Source organism: Periplaneta americana, chromosome 16, assembly GCF_040183065.1.
Source record: "Periplaneta americana isolate PAMFEO1 chromosome 16, P.americana_PAMFEO1_priV1, whole genome shotgun sequence".
NCBI classification, from domain to species: domain Eukaryota; kingdom Metazoa; phylum Arthropoda; class Insecta; order Blattodea; family Blattidae; genus Periplaneta; species Periplaneta americana.
The window spans coordinates 148,379,105-148,406,575 of record NC_091132.1 but is presented as its reverse complement, the minus strand read 5'-3'; the positions used below and the strand labels follow the sequence as shown (position 1 = coordinate 148,406,575).

The 27,471-nt window shown below is 34.9% G+C and overlaps 1 protein-coding gene across 4 annotated transcripts in view; it reads left to right on the top strand.

Annotated features, from left to right (window-relative positions):
• Positions 1-27,471, top strand: part of SERCA (ATPase sarcoplasmic/endoplasmic reticulum Ca2+ transporting SERCA) — a 131,708-nt gene that overhangs the window by 15,657 nt on the left and 88,580 nt on the right. For all 4 annotated transcript variants that reach the window (XR_011329806.1, XM_069813139.1, XM_069813138.1 and 1 more), the window contains exon 2: positions 739-944. Coding sequence is in view for 3 of the 4 variants with exons in the window: in XM_069813139.1 (XP_069669240.1) it covers positions 827-944 (118 nt within the window). In the remaining variant the exon portion in view is untranslated. The remainder of the gene's footprint in view (positions 1-738; positions 945-27,471) is intronic.

Here is a 27,471-nt window from a genome sequence, read left to right as displayed (position 1 = left end):
TTCACGCAATCATTTCCGGTTTGCAGCCTTACATATTTACAGTTATTAATTGCTTATTATCGTGTACATGTGTATTTAACTTATTCTGTGTCAGTATTCACTTGTACACTGATTTCGGATGAAGTAATAAGTGTCTCAAATTTTATATAAAAAAAAGTGTATGTAACCTTGTCAACAGAACATTGTTAAGTGTAAACTTATGTTAATTGTCTAGATTTAGGCGTAAGTGAGAATGAGGGTTAGTTTCAGAAACTGAAGTGAAATAATGATAAAATAATGACATTTTTAGTACGCTTTAACCATTGTTTGCAGTAGGCCCTACTTGAAAAGAATTTTGTTGTCCAGTCTGATAACACTTTAACCTTTATGTCAGCCTACGTTGATTTATGAATGAAACAAGCTCATTGTGCAAGATGATAATGCGTTCTAACCTCAAATATTGTTAAACTTCCTTTATTTATATCGACTTTTGAGGAATTTTAAAGATACGATTGAAAGGTATTAGGCTATGTCATAGTACTTAAATAATCCCCTCAACTTGTCACATACGTTCTTCATGGGTTAAGTGAGGGGATGGCTGACATTAAGCCGAAGTACTATGTGACAAGATTACTGGGTTAGTTGAGGGGATTATTTAAGTGATATATCATCATACCTTTCCATCGTATCTTTAAAATTACTTTATTGATGACATATATTTCCATCGTATCTTTAAAATTATCGAATTTTGTTTTACAGAACGTGCCGAATCGTCTGTTTGTGGGATTTTGTTAATGAGCACTATAAGTTCTTGAAGATACAAGAGTTGAGAAGTACCTAAGCAGCCATGGAAGACGGCCACGCCAAAACTGTGGATGAAGTTTTAAATTATTTTTCTACAGACTTGGACAGAGGTCTCACACCTGATCAGGTGAAGAGAAATCAAGAAAAGTATGGCCCAAATGGTGAGTTTCAGTTTTATGTGAAGAGTGGGGAAGAAAGGGTTAAATATCTTAAGTGTGCACCATTTATTGTGAGTGTTGATATTGCTAGGAATGTGTGCTATGCTTTTTCTGGAATAATTTTTAAAGTGTAAAAAGAATATGCATTTCATTCTTATTTTATTTTTTCAAAATTTTAAAATTAATTAGTTGCAATTTTTGTGACCAATTCAGTTCATCAACGAAAAAGACAATTAGGTAGTGCTGTGTCTTAGTAGACCTATAATGTGATTGTGACGAAAATGATTAGAAAATAGTGGGTGAATAGGAGTTTGTGACAGCTTCAACATATTAGGTACCGGTAGTACTGTGTCTTACTATAATGCGATTGTGATGAAAATGATTGGAAAATAGTGAGTGAACAGGATTTCGTGACATTTTCAACATTTTTATACTGGGGGTTGGGCTAAACTAGCGCTGAGGTATTTCCCTTTGTATTCCACTTCACCTTTAGTAATTACAATTTATTTCATAACCAACAAATTGTAATCGGATGTAAACACATTTGAGATGAGTGGTTAATATTAATAATATTTATTTCAACTGTCAGTGATAAGGCTTTATCTTACACCCAACCAGTTATTAATCTTTCAAGTGGACATATAAATTATATTTAAATTGAAAATATAATAGGGCTATTATTAAAAAGTAGTAATAGTCAATGTTAAGCATTATAATTAACTACGGATCATATGAGGAGACAAAGAGGAAGGCAGAAAATAGGAAAGACTGGAGAATTCTGGGTTTACAGTGAAAGACCTGCCCTTGGGCAGAACAATGAATGAATGATAAATGTTACATTGTTATCCTTAAATTTATACAAAATAAGAAAGATAGTATGTAGGCCTAATTACAGTAGGCCTAACAGGAATCATGTTAACTAAAATGCTGTTTAAATTCTGTGGTGTTTGGTCAGAACATAACTCCAAAAAAGCTTGTTTAAGATACAAGCATTTCTATTTTCACATTTCCTTTAAAAATAAAAATTCTAGTTTACATACCTATAAATGTGAATGAAAACAACATAGATTTAGGGCATTGTTTAATTATATGCACATGCTCATGCTTTTCTGTAGCTTCTAAGTAAGTGTAGATAGCAGGAAATGGCCATTTTTGGATATCCATATCCACCTACCAACCAAAATGCGTACCGGTATATACAAGGCATATCAAAACCTGAACCAACCACAGCTAACCTGTCATTGCCACTCGACCTTACAGAAACGCGTTTTCTATTTATCTACGTACATATCAAAATGCTTACATCCAGGGCATGTTATTCTGCCTCATTACCGGCCACCACTTTAACAGCAACTTTTCACTCTTATTCCAGTGCGAAATTTGTGTTGCTGCTCAATTTATCTTTTAACATATGACTCTACTAAGTGCCAAGTACGTAAATACATTGTCTATGGTAATCCAATTGTAAAGAAATACCAAAGTGAGTATTAATATTACTGGTATGTTATTTTATAAGCTAAATGTATCTAATATGAGAGCTCACGAAGATCCCAAAAAATTTAGCACTATTTAATTCCTACTTTTTCCATTTTATGCCATCATTTCCCTAGGCTATAGATTGAATTGAATGCTTTCTCTAAATCAGCGGTCATCAAAACACTGCACGCTCAGGCTAGCATCTCTTACCCGCAGACAAGAGACAGCCATAGCATGCAATCGACGCTGCTGCCGGTTATGCTTTCTCTCTATCCCTTGTGCACGACGGAGCAGTGTTCCTTACCCTCCATGCACTCTACCCATTTCAGTGAATGCTGACGACCACTGCTCTAAACCTATGAAGCTTCAATGAAAAGTTATTGTACAGCAACCAGCTAGCTTCATACACTGAAATCGAGTGAATAGTAGTGTTGTGTCATATGAAAAAAAGCACCACCCAGTGAAGTCACAACAGTTTAACTTATCCGGAAGGTAGTAGAGGTTTCAGTGAGATTGAATGTGGATCTTACTTCAAATGGCCTCAGTCAAAATATAAATGTTTTTATAATGAAGAAAACCTTATTAAAAAAAGTGAATCCTCCAGTACTTTCTAACGACAGGAATTATTTTACATTCCTTGATGAAATTTGAATGGGTCTTAGAAAATTATTTACAACCACTCCTTTTTGTGGCAAATAGTAGCATATTAGGTTAGGAGTTCTGAAATTTTAATCTTGAACTTTGAAATTTTCTTGAATGGTTTACCAAAGTCGGTGAAAGTTATTTCTTTACAATTATGTTACCACGTTAAGGTACAAATGTAGTTGATGTACTTGATTTCTAGTTCAGTCATAGCTTATATGCCTATACCGTAACAAAAGAAAAATTGGGTGCTAACACCAATTTTGTACCGAAATAAAAGTGTACAATTGGTGTGAAAGTGGAGGCCGGGGGAGAGGTGCGGGCAGGCAGGATCACTCCATCGAAGTGGGAGGGATAGGTGCAACACATACATCTCATTTCCGCGTGTTTTCTTACTAAGTCACAGAGAAAAAATATTTTGTGGCTCTAGTATACATTCTGATACGAGACATTGGAACTATTTTCTTATGTGATGTCTGTGATGATGAGGTATGTTGTGTTACTTCGTTAGTTAATCATTGCTGTGCTGTAGAATAGAAGTCTGTTTATTTAGAATGCAGTGGGTTTGAGTTTTTAGGTTTTCATTGTTGGTATAATTAATTTTTTGTGTGTTTGTCTGGGTGAATTTTAGAATTTGATTTGATTGCTGTGCTGTTCGAGAATGGTTTGTTACGACGCTACGGTGGATGTGAGTAATGGGACTGACGTCTGATTTGCATTTCAATATGGGTTACATGGGTTAAATGAGGGGATAGTTAAGTGACATGAGGCCGAGGTATGTGACAAGGTTATTGCGTTAGTTGAGGGGATATTTAAGTGATGTTAGGCCGAGAAATGTGGAAAGGTTTGAATGATTTAAATACTTTTTCTCTCCCACATATAGTGTGGGGCGATATCGAAGTTGCACCTTATTTTGTCATAAAAATGTGTAGTGTATTGTATATTATTATATTTTACTGACATTTATAATGAGTTTACGATACCACTATTTATAAATTTATTGATTAACAGTATCCTATATTTCCTTTGAATGTCCCCACCCAATGACCCTGGTTTCCAATGCGGGTCCCCTACTGTCTTTATTGGTGATATCACAAACTTGTGATGTCATAATTTCGGTGTAATGTGGTTTTATACGTTGGTATCATGATATGTAGGGGAGAGTGGGTAGGAATGGGACATTTTTCAGAATATTTGAATTTCAACAAAAATTTAATTACTTATTTGATGTTGTTAAATCTCGGTACAATCTTTATTTGTTGAACATACTTGGAACCTAATGAGCTCCACCCAACTTTAAAAAATAGTTATGAAAATAATTGTTATACTTTGTATTGCATATTGTCCCATTCCTCCCACAGAGTAGAAGGAATGGGACAGCTTGCAGGAGCTTTGGGACACCACTTAATGGACATTAGCAAACATCTGAAAACTAGCTCCAAACGAGTAAAGGCACCTAGTTCTCTGTGTCCCACCACACTTTGAAGGATGTGGCAACTTTATAACTACATCAGATATTTGAACACAACTGATATCTTCCCTGTCTGGGAATATAAAATCTTTATGAGTCCTGTATCCTCTTCATAAAATTCACTGTCAAATCTCCATCTCTTTCTACTTCTTCAACTCTATCTACATAATGAACAACTGACTTTTTTTCCTCAAATTTAACAAGAACAAAATCGTTCTTTTCAAAATCTTTACTAGTGAAGTCAAAATCTTCTTCATTCTCGACTTCAAACAAGTCATCGTCAGATGAGTCAATATATTCTATTTGTTCAGAGCTGCTCGAATCAGTGTCAAAATTCACAGACTTTACAGAACTGGTATTTGTTGATTTCGGTGCACTCTTACTCTTCTTTCGGCCTGCCTCTTCTGAAATGCATTTCTTCTCAGAAGTGTCAGTTATAATTCTCGTTCTTGCTCTTTTTCTTCCACGAGCCGAGTTTTCTTTTCTGACTCCTGCCTTAGAATAAGGACGAACATCTTGAGGCGTTAGTTAAGAATTTCAATGCACTAACATGCTTAGCGAGAGCAGATTTTGAAATACTCATTTCTTTCGCTACAGCTCTAATTGATCTCATCTATGACTTGTTGGAGAGCAAGTCTTATTTTACTTTCGTCGTTTCTAACTCTCTGTTTTCTTTTCCCAAACTCTCGGCATTTTGCTGCACCTAATAAAATAAAAATATTTAATCTGAACTCAATTATTTATATTCATGATATTAAAAATTACGTAATATATAGTGTACATGGACATGTCCCATAGCTCCTGCAACTTGCTGTCCCATTCCTCCTACATACACAAAAAATTGGTGAAGATGCCACATGTTAAATCTAGTTGTAAGGTTAACCTAAACTTATCCATAAATAGGCTATATACCCATCCTTTTGGCTTTGTATATAATAAGTGTAAAATGCATACCTTCAACAATGAGATGACTAGAAGAGTTTGTAAGAACTACTAAAATATTACTTTTTACACACAAAAACACAAAATATGGACAGCATAAATATTCGCAACCCTTGTGCTGTCATACAACATAACAGAGGAAGTTGCTTCAAGACACATCTATGGGTGGATAGAAGAACATCTAACTGTGCGCCAAATTCAAAATGAAACTTGTGTCCCATTCCTCCTGTGTCCCAAACCTACCCACTCTCCCCTACTATTACTGTTTTCATAAGGTCTAATCAGTAACAGATTAGGTTCGGTTATTTTAGGCTTTTGGTGTGCCTTGCATATACTTACAATGTCTAAAAATGTGCGCTTTCTTCCAAGGCATATCAAAAACCTAACTGTCACTGATTCGACCTTATGAAATCTCTCTTTTCTCTGGGACTAGTAAGGAAAGGCATGGAAATGAGATGTAATACATACATGTGAATAACTGTCAAAAGTTGCACAAAATCAGCATGTCTCTTCACTTCCAAACATCTTCAGTTCACAGTGCTTTCAACATATGATTTATGCAAAAACACGGCCAATTACCTTTGACTTCATAAAATATAGACATTAAAGTATCTGGAATAGCATTCAAGAATTGTCTAGAACCACTGAGTAAATGGCAATTTGGTTGACATAATTATAGAATTACCCAAAAACAATGTTGTAGATATGGTGAAAAGCATGAAAAATACAGTACTGAAAAGTGGCAAATCTCATATGAAAGTTGATAAAGCATTCACTTGTAAAACACTGCCAGTCCTGAAATTGCTTCTCATTATTTTCGACTGTATGTCACGCATAAGATTTTGGTAAGCTTGAGGATTATTGACAAGTTAGATTTGGTTTGTTACAGGCTTTTGGTATGCTTTGCTTATACAATTAATTATTGTCGTGTTTAACAAACCATAATATAAATATAGATGGTATGCTCACTAATTATATCGTCGGCCTACAGGTGAAACGCACTAAGTTGAAAATCATAGTTTTGAGATAAAGGAAATTGAATAATTCCTTGATAGACCTAACTTATATACATTGTATTTGCTTTGCACTTTCCTTACAGAGTCTACTCTCTTTAGGTATATCAGTGGCCATCCTTTCAATGGCTGATCTCTTTAAAAATTGAAATATTTTAATAAAAAGTTATGTTTGGGTTGCTTTATGTCTACTATATTATATCCTTTTCGTATTTTAGTAATACACCCACTGGTTTGGAGATTGAGCATGTTCCCAAATTGGGAACGTTGGCATGTTATTAAAAGAAAAGTTATAATAATACATTTGAAACATCGATTTTACTTAATACATTAGAAAAGTTCGATTTTTTTTTTTTTTTTTTTTTTTTTTTTTTTTTTTTTTTTTTTTTTTTTAGTAATTCCTTTTTCCCCATGCTTTATCGCCAGTTCAACTTTTTTCTTTTCCGAACTTCACTTTTTATGGAAATATTCGTGACAATATTTCTTGTGGAGTCTTTTCTCACATTTCACACACATGAGTCTAGCGTTCTTCTGACACAGCACACACCTTCCCTGTGATGTCTCCCCTAATATGTGGTTCACTCCATCGTAATGTATATCCTTTATCAATGGAGCTGTAGGCCCTCCTCTATGTTTCCTGTCAGCGTGGCTGGATTTGATCAGAGTCATTGCAACTGTTCTTTGGAACTGAAGGTGTGTTATTTTTGTTCTGGATGCAGGTACTGAAAGAAACGGAATGCTGCTATGACAGACATATTGAGTCCGTTCGAAAACAAACCCCACCACCATTTTTTAGACCTTAGTCTCCGTCGATAACTAGATGCAAGTCGATCAAGTTGGTCCACACCTCCCATTCCTAAATTATACTTGTGTATCAAGTTAGGTTGTTGCACCTCCTCCTTGTTCTCAGATTTTACTCTTCTGTGAGTCTTCTGAATAGGGGTTGCAGTGAAGTGATTACTTGCCACAGTAACCACAGCATTGTCGTTCCATTTGACACATATAATCTTCCCGTCAGACTTATAATCAAATGTTCCACGTTCCTTCTTCAGTTCATTTGTGGGTACTAGAGGGCACTTGTTTGTCCTGTTTTCTCTTACTGTGCCACAAGCTCGAAAATTCTTTTTTGTAAGGTCTTCTAGTAGAGAATGACTGGTGAAAAAATTATCAAAAAACACTATGTGGTTGTTAGAATTGGGCACAATGGAAAGCATATTCATCACAACGCGGCTACCCAAAAGTGAGCCATCACTCTCTGATTTCCCACAGTAGATTTCCATGTTGCATGGGTAGCCATCGGTAGCACACAACATCCATATAACCTAAGATGTTGATAAAGCGTCGTAAAATAACCTACTAAAAAAATCCATATTTTGAAACCAAAATGAATTGGTTTGTTTTTTATGAATATTTTGGCACTATGGTGGCCGTGATAAGGCACCATAGATTCATCAATACTAATATTCTGGTGGAAAACATCGAACTGTTGAAGCTGTTTGTTGAGACTGTTAAAATGGGATCACTTTTGCCACTTTGGATTTCACCAGGTTATTATTGTCTGCAATATGTAAGTACCTTTTTATTTGGTGGAATCTGTCCCTACTCATCACTTTACCAAATATAGGAACTGAAAGATCTTCACATGTGGACCAATAATCATTCTCTCCGGGTAATGTGTGATAACCACTCACTAATAACAGACCCAGAAATTGACACATCTCTTCTGTAGAAACATCAAAAGAGTGGCCATTTTTGTCTCTTCTTGCATATACCAGTGCCTGTTGTACAATTTCTTCTATCATGCCAGGCATCATAAATAAACAGAAAATCTCAAATTCACTTTTCCCTAAGTGATTTTCCCCAACTCTATCAATATTATCTGGTGGATCATGAAATGCCACCTTTTCGTACTTCATCCAGTTTCCTGGATTTCTTAGAAGGATTTGGAGTTTCGTGTTCATCACTTTCACTGTCCGAAATATCACTATTATTCAGATGAATTTCCACTTCACCAGGTACTTCAGTGGGCAGTACATCCGTGTCTAAAACATCATCATCCTCCTCATCACTTTCAGTATTCCTATTACCCGATTCTGGTGGAATTATTATTACATCTAATTCCTTATTGCTGCAAGCTGCTTCAACTGAACCCACTGCATCCTGTAGGTATCAATATTTTTTCACATATTAACTGAGAAAAAAAAGGGAAAAATAAATATAATAGCGAATGAGCATAATTATACAATATTCTTGAAAATAAAATAAGTAAATTAGGTATACTTTGTAATGCTTTTCAATATGCTGACATCCATGTTGGAAGATAAGCAAGCCTCTTGAAATTTAACGACCACTGACCGACAGAGATATAATCCGAGATCTGTACCTCCGAGTTTAGAGCCATGTGACTCTGTTGCATGCATCTACAGTGGACAGTGATGGAATGCGGAAATTGAAGACACCAGTTTAGAAAACAAGGATTTTTGTCTGTTCTATCACCCAGCAGGCCCAAGAACCTCCTTGAAATAGTCAGCTACTGACAAGGGTTTAGGTGCCTATTTTTTTTTTTTTTTTTTTTTTAATTTACTTTCACTATAAATTTCCATACAGAAATATTGTTTTCGTCAAGATAATTCAAAGTATACTATACACTTATTTACACTGTAAAAACAATGTTTTAATAATAATTTTCTTACATTATAATTTCAGTTTACTATAATTTAAAACATAAAATATTTTTATAAACAAATTAGCCTATATGCTGGTTAATACTAATACACCCTTATGTAAAACTGAATTTCGTTTCTTATTTAAATGAATTGTTTTACAGTTACTAGTGAAATGTTCATGTATAATTCTCAACATTGAAGATATGTACACCTTCTGTAGTGAGAAAATAAAGGAGATTACTTACATTTTTCTTAAAAAGACATGAAAAGCTGGACAGATTTGATCATTGCCAGCTAATTTCGGGGACTCGAAAATTTTCTAGATTTCATTGTGTTGCAACGTCACATTTGTGGTGGGGAGGTGAGATGATGGGAATTTAAGAGGATTGATTAGAAGTTTCTGATGGCTGAGCATCATTTCTCAGCTTCAAATAGGGACTTAGCCCTTATTGAAAGAAGGTGAAAAGTCTGAAAATGTCAAGTTGATGATTATGATGTGTTGATCATCAGTAATGCTAGGCCTGTAAAACCCTTCGTGAGTATAAAAATAAGAGGGAAGTTTTTTGATTTTGTTAAAACATTTTCAAGAGTCACAGACACAAAGAAACGAAAGATTTCAGATGTGCTGTGGATTTGGGTAGAAAATGAATATCCTAGTATAGTTAAATACAGGAAAACAGTTGGTGCGTTGGAAGATTGGTCAGTTTGTAATGTTTTGTGCAAAGGTAGTTAGTGTCCTTGGTATTGTAGTTATTGAGTTGGAATTAGTCCTCTATGATGATTCTGAACTCACTGAAACTAAAAGGAAAGATTACTTTCTATCAATAAATTTCATTAAAAGAATAGGAGTATCTGTATTTAGGAACTTTAGACATGGCTCTTAAGATGGAAGGTTACTATGACACTTAGCTCATTTGTCAACATACATTCGATGAATTATTGTTATTTGTATAGCTATCTTATTTTCTTTTTCTTTCCATGTGTTTGTTTCTTCATTGAAAAGAGACAGGGTTTGTTTCTTGAATTGGCTTCCTCCCACAAATCAAAAGCAGAAGTCATTAAGGGAGGTCATAAAATAAACCGAAGCCTGTGTGAAGTGAGGTATAGTTACTGTATGACAATCCATTTCCCCATTACTCTTGCAGACATAGTACCGCATAGAGATGTGTTCACCATAGTGCAGCAATGCAAGTAATCGAGGGTCAGTTCAGTTTAGCCTGGAAGGAAGAGCCTATTTATGTTTTGGTTATTTTTACTTACTTATGCCTCTAAAGAAGCCAGTTTCATTTAGTTATTTTGTCTTTTAAGAAATTCCTTAAAATAGAGCACAGTAAATAATAGAGAAAAAATAGCATACCGGTATTCGAAAATTTTTGAAAATGATAATAGAGTAATGGATTTGAACATGGTATGTTCACTGCCATTAGTAGATTTTTTGCTGTGCATCTTTGCAATGAACTAAGAGTTCACTTGCTGAGCTTGCTTCTTTTAGCTGTCATAATGCATTGTGTAAAATACATTAAACTTACTTCAAAGTCTTCTTATCTGTGTGTATAGGGCTTTTACTAGGCAAGCATGTGCAGAGTAGCAGGAATGATAAAACTTTTCAGGCGTCCCATTTTCAGTGTGGAGCACTCTACTCAAGTTCAGATGATTTATGTCTTGGTTTGTCGCTACTGCCAACATTCAGACAAGACTTATAAACAGAAAGTAATCGGTGAAAATAAATTCTTCACCGAAAAACAATTTAACTTAATCAGAAAAGAACTTCCGTGACTTTCTACACTTTTTATTAATGACAGTAATAAATTAATAAGTAATCACACAATGGCCACATAAAATAGACAAAACATAATCCAAGGAATGAGAATTATAAGAAAGAAAGAAAATGTCTTAACAAGGTAATATTGCATTGTAGGAGATAGATTATAATTAGGCTTACAAGATTTTTCAAAATGAAAAAAGGTGTGACATACGTTATGTTTAATGACAAACATTTCATGAAAAAAAAAAAAAAAACAAACAAACAAAAAACACTATTTAGGCTCACTCGAAACACTAATAACTACACACAAAATAATCAATGCTATATACTGTACCTATAGGTACCTATACCTATAGGTATATCATTTATGTAGATAGCCTATAAATTATTTGTTGGTCATTTAGTTCATTTGTAAATGTTGTTGTTTTCTAATGCCAGGCATTTGACAGTAAAGTCATTTGACCTCTTGCACTCCAATATTTTTCAAAGATATTATCATGACTAGCCACTGAAGCACAGATTTTGAGATGTTCCGAATCCATTTCTTGGTTTGAGTTGCGCAATGGGCAGTTAGGGGACTGATATATATATATATATATATATATATATATATATATATATATATATATATATATATTTGTAAATGTACTTTGATGATGATCTGGCATTTTGTAACATTTTGAAATGATTAAGATTACTTACAAATTTATAAAAATCGTCTCAGTTCATAGTTTCATAATTCAGTTACCTAAAGTTCAGCTTTAATTAAATATACGGAACATCTATCCGTAGTGTCATTTCACTTATTGTTCATTAATAGAAGCATTTTTTCCATAAATGCATTAGATCCAGAGATGCTGAATAAAAGCCTGCCACTTTACTCATATTCGGGACCTCATATTTTGGGCTGTCATGTTTAGACACTGAGCCAGAAGATTTAACTCACTTTTGTCCTTTGACTAGAGGAGTAAGAAACTTAGAATGCTGTTCTCAACACATTCTTTTAATTATATACAAGAAGGTTTGACTTCAAATAAGAATTTTCCAGGATACGAGGTTCACTATAACCAAAGCGAAGGTTCACTATAAACAAAAATATTAATGTACTTTTTAATGTATGCAGGTCGGGACCAACGGTTTAGGTTCACTATAGCCGAATGTTCACTATAACTGAATTCACTATATCCAGAGTTCACTGTATTATCAAAAGCTCTGAAGAATTGATAGAGGACCTGAAAACAAGTAAAAAAGTTCATATAAACATTTGGTCAATTTCGCTTAGTTTTAGTTCCAGTCAATATTTGTGGTATACAGATGCTAAGCAAGTCACATGTAGGGTGAGCACCAGTGGTTGACCAGTTAAGGAACATTCGTTTCTTAAATCTCCATTTTGTTTGTAGATTAAGTCACAAGGAAAGAGTTCTACAGTAAAAGAATAATAAAATATTGACAAAAGCAATGGTGCTATTCAATATTTGTTTAAAGCAATGTAACATGATGAAATTACTTATTTTTAAACTAGCGGCTACAAAAATACCAGTAGTTGACCACAATGTGTCAGTAAATGAACAGTTTTCGACCAGTAGTTGACCACTACTAAAATTAATTAGATATAGCTATTTTAACACAGAAGACACACTTATATTTTATTACGTAAAAATGTACTTATATTCTAATCTAGATTTTAACCTGTAAAACTGAAAATATGAATCCCATAAGTATGTCTTTTTTTTATAGTTTTCCTGCATTCAGGAAAAATACACTGCACTGTATCCTGAGATATAGTATCAGTATCTTCTTGTATCGGCCACTTGAACACATTTCCAGCCACTTGTTGAGCAAATACATCAAAATCTTCTTCCTCTTTCTTTACCACTTTTCCCACAAAGTAAATGACAAGCTTTCTTCGCTATATAGGCTATTTCACAGTGCCCCAAGATCCGTATTTCATATGGTTCTCATCACCATTGCTTTGGTTGTTGCTATCTTCCTCAGAAATGTCCAAAGGCATGTCATCAGAATCCGATGATTAAGTCTGGAATTCTAGCTGAAACTCAGAGCTATCTGACTGAGAGGCCTTTGGTTTTTTTTTAGGATTTTTGCTATCAGACCTTCCTTGATTACGTCTCTCGTCTTTTCCTCGCATTGTTTCTTCTTTCTTTCTTCCATATTTCTTTCCTTTTGTTAACATTTAAATCCTAATGATGTTGTAGCCATCTGTTACTTGTAATGTCTTGTGGTAAACTCATTTTCCTGCTGCATTTCCTCAGTCTGCATTTCTCCTCCATTTTGCTGTGCTTCTTCAACGTTATTATTTTTGACAAGTCAATATGGCACCATCAGCAGTGTTGTTAGAATTATTGGGTTGTAAGCATCTTTTCCATAATTTTAACCAATTGTAGGAGACTTTAGATGCCACATCATCTCCAGTTCATTTTTCATTAGCTGCAACAGTTCTGAATTCTTCAGTGCCTTGAGTTTGTGTGTTGATGAAAATGGAACTGTGAACCTCAAACCAGCAAAGTTTAATGTGAAATATCAGTTGTATTTGGAATCAGCTATGAAAGCTGCAAATCCTCAACTGCATTTTTCCATCCAGTTTTTAAGAGCTCAAATACAGAAATAACAGCAGGTTGTAGAATGTGTAGCATTTATAAGCAAGGCAAACAGAAGAATTTTATTTGCTGCACACAATTTGGCAGCTACTGTGACCATCAATTTAGGAGGAGGCATTCTAAACTTCAGCTTATTTTTATTTATTGATTTTAGTAGGTTATTTTACAACGCTTTATCAACATCTTAGTTTATTTAGCATCTGAATGAGATGAAGGTATGTAATAATGTCCGTGAAATGAGTCCGGGGTCCAGCACTGAAAATTACCCATCACTTCCTCATATAGGTTGAGGGAAAACCTCGGAAAAAACCTCAACCAGATAAATTGCCCTGACCGGGAATCGAACCCGGGTCACCTGGTTTCATGGCTAGACGCCTAACTGTTACTCCACCGGTGTGGACTTAAGCTTATTAGTCAGGGTGGAATGTAGTATTTCATATTTTCTTGCATTTTTCGAATTGGAATAGAGTCATTTGAGCATCATTAACTCCATTAATTAAGGATTATTTTATATATTTGAAGACATTTTTTTTCCATTTTTTGACCTAGTTGTAAGAAATAGTTGCAAACATTTAAAACACAGATTACATACATAAAAAGTCAGGAACACATTTGCAAGTGGTGGACAACTACGGGATATGACTTTATTTTAAACTAGTCCAGTAGTTGACTGGTCTGGTCAACTATTGGTGCTTGATAAAAATTAAGAACTAGGTAGTAAATGACCACCCCTATTAATTACTCGTAAGAGCTATAAAAAAACTAAAAATGTGTGTATCCATAGTTCTTATAGCTTAAGTTATGTAGAAGGCAAAATATGCATTCATTCAATATAATATAATTATATTTCAGAGCTGTGTTCAGATTTACCTGCTACAACACTTCCCTAATAGCAAGCACCAAGCTGAAGCCATACTGCAAACACAAGCTTTGTTTCCCAAATATCCTGCTTTCTGTAATACCATAATTTCCTGTTATACTGTTGTCAGATGAAACAAAGAGATGTTAAAGATTATATATAACTGAAGAAATATTTTGCATTGTTGCCAGAATGCTTATTTTTAATTAAAACATTACCATGTGGTCAACTACTGGGTCCTGGTCAACATTTTCTTCTGTGTTCAAGTCGTCGTTGATTTGTTCTGTATTCAAAGCCACCTTTTGACAGTTGCTGTAACAAAATACGCACAAGGGATATGCTAGAACTTTTATTTATAATTGTGAAAATTTGTTATTTTTTACTGTAATAATTAATTACATTACAACTAGTGGTCAAGAAATAGCAGAAATGCACCGTATGTATTGATGAGCTAATTGCAATTCAAATAAAGCAAGACATTTGTATGCTGAACAATTTCCTAATAGACATTAACCCAACAACAAGACGTTCCAAAGAATATAGGACCGTTTTGTGCAAACAGGCTCGTGTTTCGGATGGTGGAAGACCAAGAAACATTAGAATATCTAACTTAGAGGAATGAGTCATCAATCATATTGAGGATAATAGTGAAAGCAGCACCAGAGACTTAGCAGCAAGCGAGAATGTGAGTCATATAGTAGTGTGAAGAATTTTACGAGAACAACTTCTTTATCCATATCACCTTCAAAGAGTCTAAGTTCTTAGTAAAACTGAATTTCCACCCAGAGCAGCAATTTGTACCTGGTTACAACAAACTTGTGTTCAGGATCAACAATTTTTCTCTGCTATAATCTTCACCGATAAAGCAAAGTTTACCTGAAATGGAATGTAGAACTCTCACAATATTCATGTATGGACTGACAGATATCCCAAAGTAGTTTTGGAAACAAAAGACAGTTCAGCATTAATGTTTGGGCTTGAATAATTGACGACACATTAATCAGCTCTTTCATTTTACCAAGAACGTTGACAGCAGCATCATACTGTGACTTTTAACAAATGACAAATGTTTTGTTGGAAGAAGTGCCACTGAAATTAATTGAGCCCATGTGGTTCATGCATGATGGGGCACTGCCTCATTCTGCTCTTGCTGCTAGAGCAATTTTAAATTTTCGATTCTCTAATAAATGGATAGGTCGTGAGGGGTCCGACATCCTGGCCTGCTTGTTCTCCCGATCTCAATCCATTGGATTTCTACTTAGCAGTTGCATACCAATGCCCATTATTACACCAACTTATACCAATGGCAGAGTCAGTGACTGACCCCACGGAGTTTATATTGTTTCTGCAATTAAACTATATAAATTATATTTTTTTAATCTTTATAGCTTAAGGAATTTTATATCAACTTTATTGAATGTATTTTACTTTACAAAAAGCATTTTTTGAACAGATACAAAAGAAATAAGTCCCACGCCGTGGTGTCACGGTCCAAGGCAGCCTGCCTAGGACTTGCGTTACGGAATGGGCGCTGGTTTGAGTCATCATGGGGAAGAAATTTTCTCATGAAATTTCGGCAAGTGTATGGGACCGGTGCCCCCCCCCCCCGCATCGTGATGCACTTGGGGAGCTATGGTAGGTAGTGAAAATCCGGTTTTGCAAACCAGCTATAATGGTTGGGGGGATCATCGTGCTAACCACATGGTACCTCTGTTCTGGTTGGATGATTGTCCACCTCTACTTTGGCATGTGAACGTGAGGCCAGCAGCCGGCTGTAGCGCCATGAATTTACTTTTTTTTTTTTATACAAAAGAAATAAACATTCTGAGAAATACAGGTATTTTGATACAATCTTACTTGCTGTATCCAAGACTTATGCAAACAAACAATTATTCAGAATCACACTGCGAACAGGTTCTAATAGGAATGGACTTTTCTTTCGTCATATGAGCAGAACATACATGAAGTACAGGTCTTCATGTATTTGCAGTCCTTACTTCTTAGGCATAAATAACAATGGCCTTTGTTTGAAATATTTGTCACCACATTACGAGTTACTTTTCTTTGTGGTTCTGAACGTACAGTTCCTCTGCTCACTGCACCTTGGTCTTGATTGCAATCATAACCAAAGGTACGTAAAGCATCTATATAGGCCTACTTTATGTGTAGGCCAACCAAATTTTCAGCACGCCTCTTTATATTTATGATGCAAAGTTGTCGACTCTGTTTTTAAAAAATATTTCCTTCCAGAATCCTTTTTTGTGTACTGTTTAAGCCCATTGGTCATTAGTTTCACGAAACAATATATATGCAATATATGCTGCAATGTCAATGAGGTTGAATAGAACCACCATTGGCCATCTCTGTGTTCCTCGACAAGATTATTTTCTTATGCACTTGTCAAGAGCATCCACTCCTGCTTTAGTAGAATTGTAAAACAGCATTACATCTGACTTATCATCAGTCACCTTCATGTCATAATATTGCGTGGAAAGGACTGTTATAACTTTTCCTTTCTTTGGGACATAGCTGACCAAGGTGGTATCTCCAGTGAAGGCGAATCTGTTCCAGGTTGGGCATTTTTCAAAGAAACAGGGCGAAGCTCTGTCAGTAAATCTCTTCTGTCACTTCGCATGGTGCCAACTGTAGTTACTTTCTCCTTCAACAATTCCGTTGCAAGGAACATGGTTGTGAATTTCCTGTCCATTGTGATGTTTCGTCCTGATTTTTCCAAGTTAGACATATGAACCAACTTTTCACTACATGAGGACCACTGTTATGATTTCTTTGCTCAGATTCAACCTTTCCTGCATAAGGGTCTGCTGCAAGGCAGTAGTTTGTATTGGAATCACACAAGTTTATTTACCTGGTTTGGTTGGGATATATACCTAAATGGACAGCGCCCATGGAATGTTATTAGTTCTTCGTCAACAGTGACAGACTTGTTCGGGTTGTAAAACAGGAAACTTTCTCACCACCATATTCCAAATATCTCTGATAGGAGCAAATTTATCTCTCTTCTTCCGATCTTTACGTGTAACTGAATTATCAAAATGCAGACATTTCAGTAACAATCTAAATCTGTGTTCTGAAAGTGTAGCTCTATATAGTGGAAAATTTTCTTCACTATATAGCACATGAACACTGTCTTTATTTTATCGATTCACCCCACAGTTCAGAAGAAATCCAATAACACCTAACATTTTCTCTTGGACAAAACCTTTCGAATTTCGAATAAATGCATCAGGACATGATTGTCTGAATGTTTCCAATTTCTGGTTCGTGTGGATCAAAATAATATTTAGAACATCATGATCGAAATACATACAGAATGCTTCCCTTGGAGTGCCAGGCTTCACTCCTGGCTTAGGTCCTCCCTGAGTTCTCATGATGTTAGCGGAGTGACGCCTTCTCTGATCTGTACTGGGTTCATTTTTCCATATCATACCAGATGGAGCTGTCATATTTCCAGGGAGTTGGTCGATTTTTGCTTCCAGACGCGTCACATACCTAACCAGAAACCTATTACTTTCTGACCAGTAGTTTATTTACAAAAAGAAAAATAGTGTTATTATACAAAGAAGTGAAGCAAACATTAGGCCTACCTTCTTCTTCCTCCGACTCACTACTTTCTCTTGATATATCTTGACCTATAGGCTGCTAAATAATATCTTCACTTTCACTACAAGAACTGTCACATATCGCCTCATCAACCTCTGCCTCTGTCATACACTTCCTCTTAGCCATATTTACCGTCAAAGAAATAAATACAACCTCCTAGCTGCAATTATTATTTAATCATAAATGGAAATAAGAAATCCAACGCGCATGTACCGACAACAATCGCTATAACTCAACAATGGACTGCCGCCAAAAGTTAATTTTCTGCTACAATGCATATAACATAACAAAAAATGTCAGAAAAGCATAGCATGAATTTCCCAGTAATAAAAGAGAAATCATTAAAGATATTCTCTGGGGTCAGTAGTTGACACCCCCCCTCCCCCATTGGTATGCAACTGTTACGGGGTCATTTAAAGACCATTGTGTATTCCAGACCTATTCATAACGTGGAAATTTTTTGCCAGCGACTTGAAGAAGGATGCCAGCAGATGCCTGGAATATGAGAGAAAGTAAGGCGATGATGCGGTGCGGTGTTCGGTAGCCATTTTGAGTACTCTCTATAGAAGTTAGAAGTTTCTGTACAAGAAAAAAGTATTTTAAGTTGTAAATTAAACTGTATCATCACATATATTATGTACACCACAAACAAATGACTGTAACTAAAAAAACTAAGTGAAATTGACCATATCTTTATATGAACTTTTTTTTGCTTGTTTTCAGCTCCTCTTTCAATTCACCAGAGCTTTCCCAGATATTTTGATACACCCTTTATGTGTGTGTGTGTGTGTGTGTGTGTGTGTGTGTGTGTGTTTGTGTGTGTAAAAAATATATATATATAGAGAGAGAGAGAGAGAGAAGAATAAAAGATTCAACTTACATCTTGTTGCAGCAGTTGAATTTAGGGCGCTCCCCCCCCCCCCCAGGAAATTAAAACTTTAATTAAATAAATTTTAACACCAGTATACACTTGTCTACATCTCATTACACACATGAATGCTATAAGCAGAAATTAAACACATTATTAAAAATCAAAGTGGAATCACCTGCAATTAATTTCACAATTTCATATAAAGAAACACTCCAGTATTGTATCTGCTACAGCCTCCATGTGCATGTATTAATAGCCTAACATCGGAGCATGCTCCTGATCAGTCTACATGTCTCTGCTTGTTCTCCCATTCTTAGATAAGGACATCTACAAGGTGTTGAATGGTCTGAGAGACTATGGTTATAGGACAGTGTCGGATTTACTTGTCTAGCTTATTCCAAAAATGCTGAAAGGAATTAAGATCCAAACTCATAGCAGGCCAGTCCATTGTTTGAATCTGGAGTTACTGTAGGATGGCCATGGTTGCTGCTGTATGTGCTCTTATATTGTTTTGCTGAAAAACAAATGAGGGTGCCATTCCAATTGCAGTGGACATAATTAACATGGTCCAGTAGAATCTCAGTTTCTGACAACCGCAAGGTTCGGTCAGCCATCTATAGTATTTCACAAAGGCGTGCTGAAAAGTAATGCCTCCTAATTTTTTATGTGAAAAGTTTTGTAGTTATTTCATTGAAAATAAAATTGGTAACTTGCTACATCCTTACTGTTCATACCTGTAGTTTTATTTTTCCACATAATCGCCCTGGCAATGAATACACTTCTCTGAACGGGTGACCAGTGTCTTGATACCGTCACTAGAATGTTTCACTCTGATGACGAAACCACAGCCTCACTTCTGTCTGCACTGCATCATCAGATGTAATCTGTGAGAGTTTGAGTAGTGTTTATTAAATGCATTTGCTATATCTCTACTATCTGTTAGTGTTCTGTTATTATGACTAATAGGTTGGCTAGTATTTTCCTGTGTGTTGGAAATATTCTTCAGAAATTTATATGTTTTAGCACTGTCGGTTCTGTAATTAATATTTTCAATAAATTTGTTCTTTTTTTGCTGTTATGATTGCTTTTTTAAGAATGGCAGTCTTCTTCCTCCAATCTTGAGTATCTTCTGGTGTTTTGCTGGTATGAAATCTGTAAATATATAAAATTTACTTTTATCAAAATATGGAATTAAATATGAACTTTATATGATAAAAAATTACTATCTAGATCAGGAATTGGCAGAAATGTAATTGTGATCACTGGCAATAGTGATGTCGCAGGGGCAGCACAGTAAACTGTCTTTACTTCATCCCCTCCCTTCCATCCAACTCCTCTACTACTCAGAGTCTATATATTCGGCATAATAGTCAACTGCTTCCAGCCATGTACCCATCTTGTTAAAATTGGCTTTGGTAGCAATGGAATTTCTTTCAACATATTAACTTTATTGGGAGCTTTGAGGAAGACTTTTTTCACTGATGAGATCAACAAATCTACTTCAGGATAATTGCCCCTTACCACTTCTGCCACATGATGAAATGCATGCGCCACACAAGTGAAATTAGTCATTTTACAGTAAACAACAGATAATGCTTGTCTAGCTTTTAGCATATAAGGGACAGCATCACTAATAAAGAGTAACACATTATCGTATATAATACCCTTTGGCCACAGGATACTCATAGCTTCATTGAACATTTTAGCTGTAGTTTTGTTATTGCACTTTTCTAGAGCATCACAATGTAAAAGAATCCGTTTAGAATATTGTTCATTAAACCAATAACTACATTGCCAACAAGCCTACCTTCTATGTCGGCAGTCTCATCAATGGAAATCCATACTGAACCATCTTTAATTTCATATCTCATCTTCTGTACTGTCTCATGGTAGATGGATGGAGCATACATCTTCCTAAGTGTTGACTCATCTGGGTTTGTATGTTGAGTATATTTTCAAAGAATTTCCTGAAGCATTTATTCTTCAGTTGGTAGAGAGGAATGTCGGCAGAGATGAAAGAATGGCACAGATTGATGTTGAACTCTGACCTTATATTCGATATTGTTGGTTCTGTTGGAAACATATTGTCTCTGCTTGGAATTTCGTTGTTAGCCTATGTTTACTGGTTTAAATATGTTGCACCAGGAGCTTTTGTGTAGACAATATTGTACACTGACACAAATTACAAAATAATATTTTATTGTCAGTTGATAAACCATTATCTTTAAATTCTGAAATGTAACTTCTTAATTTTAAAGTGGTTGAATGTGGTATTTCCGACATATTTACAGTCTTTATAGAATGATTAACAGAACTGAACCAATGTGTATTCTGACTGGCATGTAACTGTGGAGCTGGCTATTTGTTTACTGTTACAAACTTCAAAATTAAAATAATACAGCTTCTTAACTTGCTTTCCCATTGATGAGAGGACTGTTATTTTTCAAATAACTCTGATTTTAAAGGAATTACTGAAAATGTTTAAAACTCTTTTGTTGAGATGTGGGGCTGTTTTTAAAAGTTAATAGAATTTTATTTTATTTTATTGTTAAGCTTAATATAATATGGACTGTTTTTGTATGAAATGTGGAAAATAGCCTATATGGGCATTAATTAAAATATGTACTAAACTCTGAAATATGGAAAATAAGGTAGCATTTTTCAACTCTACACATTTGAAACATAAAGATAATGCAAAATATAATTGAGGCAGTCAAAAGCAAAGGGGTGTAAGTGTACTTACGTTATTTTTCATACAAGTTACTAAGCATTCGTGAATTAATAATTAATATTAAATATCAATCTTGCATTCATTGCTTGAATGCGTAAAGTTGAAAGAAAAGTTGAACTGCACCTTTACTGGTACGAATCGATACTCGATAAATATGAATCTGAATATTCGCGCCAGTCCTTTAGTAGCCAATCGCAGCGAAGTTGCTGCGCATGAAACGACTCACGCCGCAGCCACTAAATTTAAAACTACATGTTACGGTGAGAGATTTCGAGACTCGACCACATCACCATAATAAAATATTCTTCAATTTTGAAAGTTTGTCTCAAATATGATGTAGGCTAGCCTATTTATTAAAGCAAGTTCAAAGCTGGGTCATTGAAATGGGAATGCAGTTGTTCATCAATCTCTTAGGTAGATTCTGAATAAAGTCATAAAAATGAGGGAGTGTGGACTTTTTAAACGGAACCTTGAAATATAGCGTTGCCAAGATGACAGTCTCGTTATATTTTGCAAGAACTGATTTTTTTTAAGGTTTTGAAAGTAAGAAGATGGGTCATAAAAGGGTACAGGAGCTGTTTTGCTTTATTTCAGTCGACTGGAAAGCTGTGAATAATGTCATAAAAAGGGGGAAGAATGCGAAAGCCATTTTTGTATATTTTTTCTTGAGATAAAAAATTGTTTGGATGAACTTTCAAAACTGAAACCTTGAAAGTGAAGGCTTCTAAGTCTTGGACGAAAGGACCTATTTTTTTTTAAGGTTTTATGACAGTATACTGTAGTAGTAGGTTTTTGTAGTACAGCTGTCATTCAGGCTTCCATAGTAAGTTAATTTTACGTTCGGGACCTTTCACCATTTAAATCAGGGGAGCCGTGTTCTTTATAAAATTCTGATAGTCGTTTGTAAAGTGAACTTCAATTTCATTTTTTTACTTCTCTCTTCAATTGTATTGATCATTAAAATACAAAGTGTTTACAACAACAATAATAATTGGTCTAGTAATAATGCCGGTAATAATAATAATGTTACATCCATATTATCGTTTTAACTTATAGGCCTAAGTTAATCATGACAAGTATATAATTTTTATAAGTAGCTGGTTTTAGAGCAAAGTAACTGGATTTTGTTACAAACGTAACTGGAAAGGTAGTTTCGAAGTTGACAACGCTAATGATGGCAGAACGTTAAATTAAATCTAGACGCTTGCGTGATAAGTTCTATACCAAGCTATTCTATCATTAATTATTGTATGCAGTATCAAAGCAGAAGCATGAATTTGTTGAATCATTAATAAATGCATGACATGGAATATAATAAACAGTAGGCTACTGTTAGTATTTTGCACAAGATTAATAATTAAATTTGAAAAGGTATTATTCTTCTAGGGTGAGCGAAAGAGTGGGCCCAATTTTTTATTGGGCAGGCGCTCTCCTTCGCCCACTCCTAGCGCCGTCACTGGACATTCTACAAGCTAAAATTTCTGTACGAATAATTTATACTGCAAATATTTAAGATTAACTGTTACGAAGCACCTGTTAGGTTTAAATGACAACGTGTGGCTTCTGAGTTCTGCGTTGGAAAGTGAGATTGTTTTCCTGTCATGGTATATAGTTCTACGAACTGTCAATTCGATCACCCTGCCAATGTGTTGGAGCTAATTACATTGTTGTTCTCATACATCTTTCAATATGTATATAACTTCGAATTTTTTCCCATGTCGCTATTCTATGATTTATACGCGATTTATAAAAGCTTACTTATGAAACATATTCGGACTTAAGTTGTGCATTCCTTTATTATTGTTATTTATTTAATATCCGAATTTAGCTTTCTAGCTCGATTAACATTAAAGTGGCAAATAAATTGAACAAATACACTACGTGTGTTTCTCATTCACTGCGGCCGATATCCGTAATCGTGTTGATATGTAACCATTTCCGCGCTGATAAACTCCACTACACTCTTATCCCTGTTTTACGCCAGGTTTACAAACTACGACTACTGCTGGAACCGCGTACTTGCATCTCGAGTTGCAGACGCACCGTTAACTGAACGACTAGACCGTCGTTTTACCACGCTGGAGATCAGAATTCAAGACTTGACGATTCCAATACAAATTTGTAGTATACTCGTACAAACACAACAAAGTAACATTTTCTTGCAATACTTTCATTTCCTCTATAATTCCACCTTTCTATATGATTTCCAATCATTCTTGTTATCTGTAATAACGGTGGGAAACTATTGCACCGTACCATTTTCCACAAAGGACCAACTCATGCGGCTAACGTCCTACAAAGGAAGCAACGACGGCAATTCTTGGAGTTAACACCAACTCTTGAATACTCTTGTAAGTTATGCCACATACAAATAAAGAAGCATTGAGTTTTAATTCACGGTTCTGTAAATGAAATCAAACTTTCAAAGTACCATTAGTGTTTTGTTTTTAATTACTGGTATATTATTAGATTAGCGGTCGGTTAGATTAACTCTAAACAATTCAGCCTCAATGGCACAATGTTAATCTAGTGAAAATCGCCAATTTTTTTGCGACGATACTATAGGTAGGCCTAAACCTTATAGAGAAACTTCTGACGGAACCATTTATTAGAGGTGATATTCTGAAATCCTACCCACCATTTCTCAGTCATCAGAAAGTTACTCGGAGTCGGGATATTTGATGAGCTTATAGTATGTGTACTCGTATGTACTAGAGTCCTGCAAAACCGGTTGTGAATAATTTAAATTATACTAGTAGCCTGTGCAGCAAATGCTGCAAACTAAGTCCATAAGAAGTTCAAATAAAAATTATTCAGATTTATTTTCAATGAAGATTACCAGACATTTTGAAAGTTATTTGCTTCCATAATAGTGAAACATACTCCCTCTGAATGTTTTTTATACCAAATATTTTTCCTTGAACCTATCTCAGTTCTTGAGTTTCAGTGTGAAAACGCAAGTAACAATGTCAGGACGATCAGCGAGTATTTCATGTGGAAGTAATGCAGTAGGGTCATTCCATGCAAAAAAGTATGTTTTTGAACCATGATGTCTCAAAAGTTAAAAATATTGTAGTAGCTTATTTTGTATGTTCCAAATATGAATTTCAAGCAATACTATATTATTATATCTTTCATAGTTTGGCAGCAATCAGAATTTAAAGTATTGGTTTAACAAAAAACACGATTTCGTTCATTGAAGTTTTCTTACTACGTAAAGGAAGATAGAAAAGTGATGTATGGACAGAGTTATGAAACAAAAGACCAACCAGCAAAATCACTTTTTAGAGATATTCAGGTTTGTAGTTGGAATTAATCAAACTCATAGTATCAATTTTGTTCAAATTCAACTAATTCTGACCAGGAAGAAAATAATTTCAATATCAAACAGGTCATTATTTGTCAATATAATAAATTTGATTTAAATTTTGCGATAACAAACCATGTGTTGGGCTATTGTCGCAGAATACAAAATGGAAGAGAAGTAAGTGAGCAAAAACCAAAATTCATTGTTGAGAGTTAAAAATAAGAAACCGTGTGTTCAGGTACTTTTTAAGATAGTTTCAGCTATTTGCCTGCAGATGACACCGAAATTGAAACTCGCCTTGCATTACGGAATAATAATATAATATATATTGAAACTCGCCTTGCATTACGGAAGTGGAACCTCGATATTCATTCATAATTCACAATTGGTCTGCTGGATAGTAACTGGAAACTTTTCATCGTACTATTTTACTCTGAAAAATCCTTTTTTTCGGATAGATTCAGGTATGACAACCAAGCAAGTTTTAAAGCATATAAATACTATAATTGAGACGGTAGCCGGAAAAAGGGCCCATAAGCAAAAGTCATGTTTCGAGAAAACAATGATTGAAAAATGTATTTGTATGTCATAGCGATTTGGATGCACTTTTATCAAGTTAACAATTTTCATACTGTTACAATAATATTTGTTTAGGCCTACAAGTTTTTGTTAAATAATATATTCCGACTTTAATAGTGTTAATAAAAGAATATATTTTATTGAAGGATTTTATAGGCCTTTTTTTTCCAGAGAACAAGTTTATTTTATCAAAATACTTTCAATATGATTATATTTTAGCAAAATTTGGTATCAGCATTAAACGGCGCACATTACAGAGGTTTACGATTTCGTAATCATTTTAGTAAAATTATATTTCTTCATATATCTCATAGTTACGTCATAAATTGTACGAATACGCAAGAATCAAGAATATCTATTGGGTACAGAATACAGATTACAAGTTATTTAATATTAATCTAGAATGGATTCACACTCAGTGCAGTTTACACTTCAGTGCACATCCTTGATGGACTCTCACTCACTTTGGGAATCATCTAAGTACATTGATGTTTTCTCTCAATCTAACTTTTCTCTCTTCAATATGTTTTGCACTTCACATTCAGTTTTTCACCAGTCTTTTCGTTGTAATAATCACAGAACCCAAAGAGAATTTTGATATTTAGGTTTGGGTTAGTGGACAATAATGGACCTTGCTATGTGGAATCGATTGTAGGTATGACTGCAGTAAATCCCTATATATTGTTGTTCATTTTATATGGTCTGTTTTCATGGGAACTCCTTTTTCCCCCTCAAATCTTTCACCTTTTAATATTTTCCTTTGTATTACTCTCAGTCTTTTGGCAAACATTTGAAGATTCCCAAAATCATTTGACGACACACCTCTTGCTGAACACCACATCGATGCAGAGAATATGTATATGCATTGTCACGACTTTTGGATTTTAAGTTACATTTATGACTAGTCGATTTTTTTATAACAAGCCTGCCACTGTAGCATCCTGCAGTAACTTTGTTTGCCCACTGTAAAATATTTCGAAGAGATCTTTCCGTTCATCAGCAGTGAACTTGGAGAAACATTCCTTCTGGCAGCAGGAGGTAATGGGTGCAAAAACTTACCGTCAACAATAGCACCTTTTGAAGTTACATACGTGATATCATGTTGTTTATTCATTTTTCTGTCTTCCCGTTTTAAGTTCATTTTCATGTCCTGTCTCCTCTTTTTTCGTTTATGTTCATTTCATTCCATTTTGAAACAGTTCAGATCGCACACAGATCACAACTGCTACACACAACACAATTATACTGCTTGCAGTGCCTGCCTCAAACTGTGTTCATGTTTGCTGCATTCCACAACTACGCAAGAGTGCATGGCTTCATTCAATTAGCTACCCTGCCCTCTGTGTACAAGATATTGAAACGAAACTACGTAAGCAAGCAGATTTTAACACGGAGAATCGAATTAAACATTCTCCCGAAAAAGGGCCTACAGACCCATGGGCCCCTTTTCCGGCTACCGCCTCAATTATTTTTCTTTCGACATAATATACACATTACATTAGTTAATTCCTCTATTTAATGTTATAACAGTTGAATGGTGATCTCAAACGAGAGCTTGACGTCATTCCTCATGTCTTAAGCGGTTAATGTCTCTCTAGTACGCTTGCTTTGGACTGCAACACTTTGCTGAGTTTCATTATTTTCTTGCTTTATCATAGGCATAACATCGCCCTGTACTTCTTAATGGAAATTCACATGTTCGTCCCTTTCTACAGCATTATTGTATGAAAAATATTGTGAGTTGCATGTATATTGGGAGAAGATAAGTTTTAAGTTAAGAACTTAAGAAGGAAACGTTTTTGTCTTTTTTTACCTAATAATATATACTGTAATTTACCACTTGAGCAGAAACCAGATTCTGTATTTAATATGGGATTTCCCTGTTTGATATCAATAATACGTTCCTGAAATTAAAAAATTTTGCGGAAAATCACTAACAGGGAGCATTTGAAATAAAAAGAAGATTTAAAAC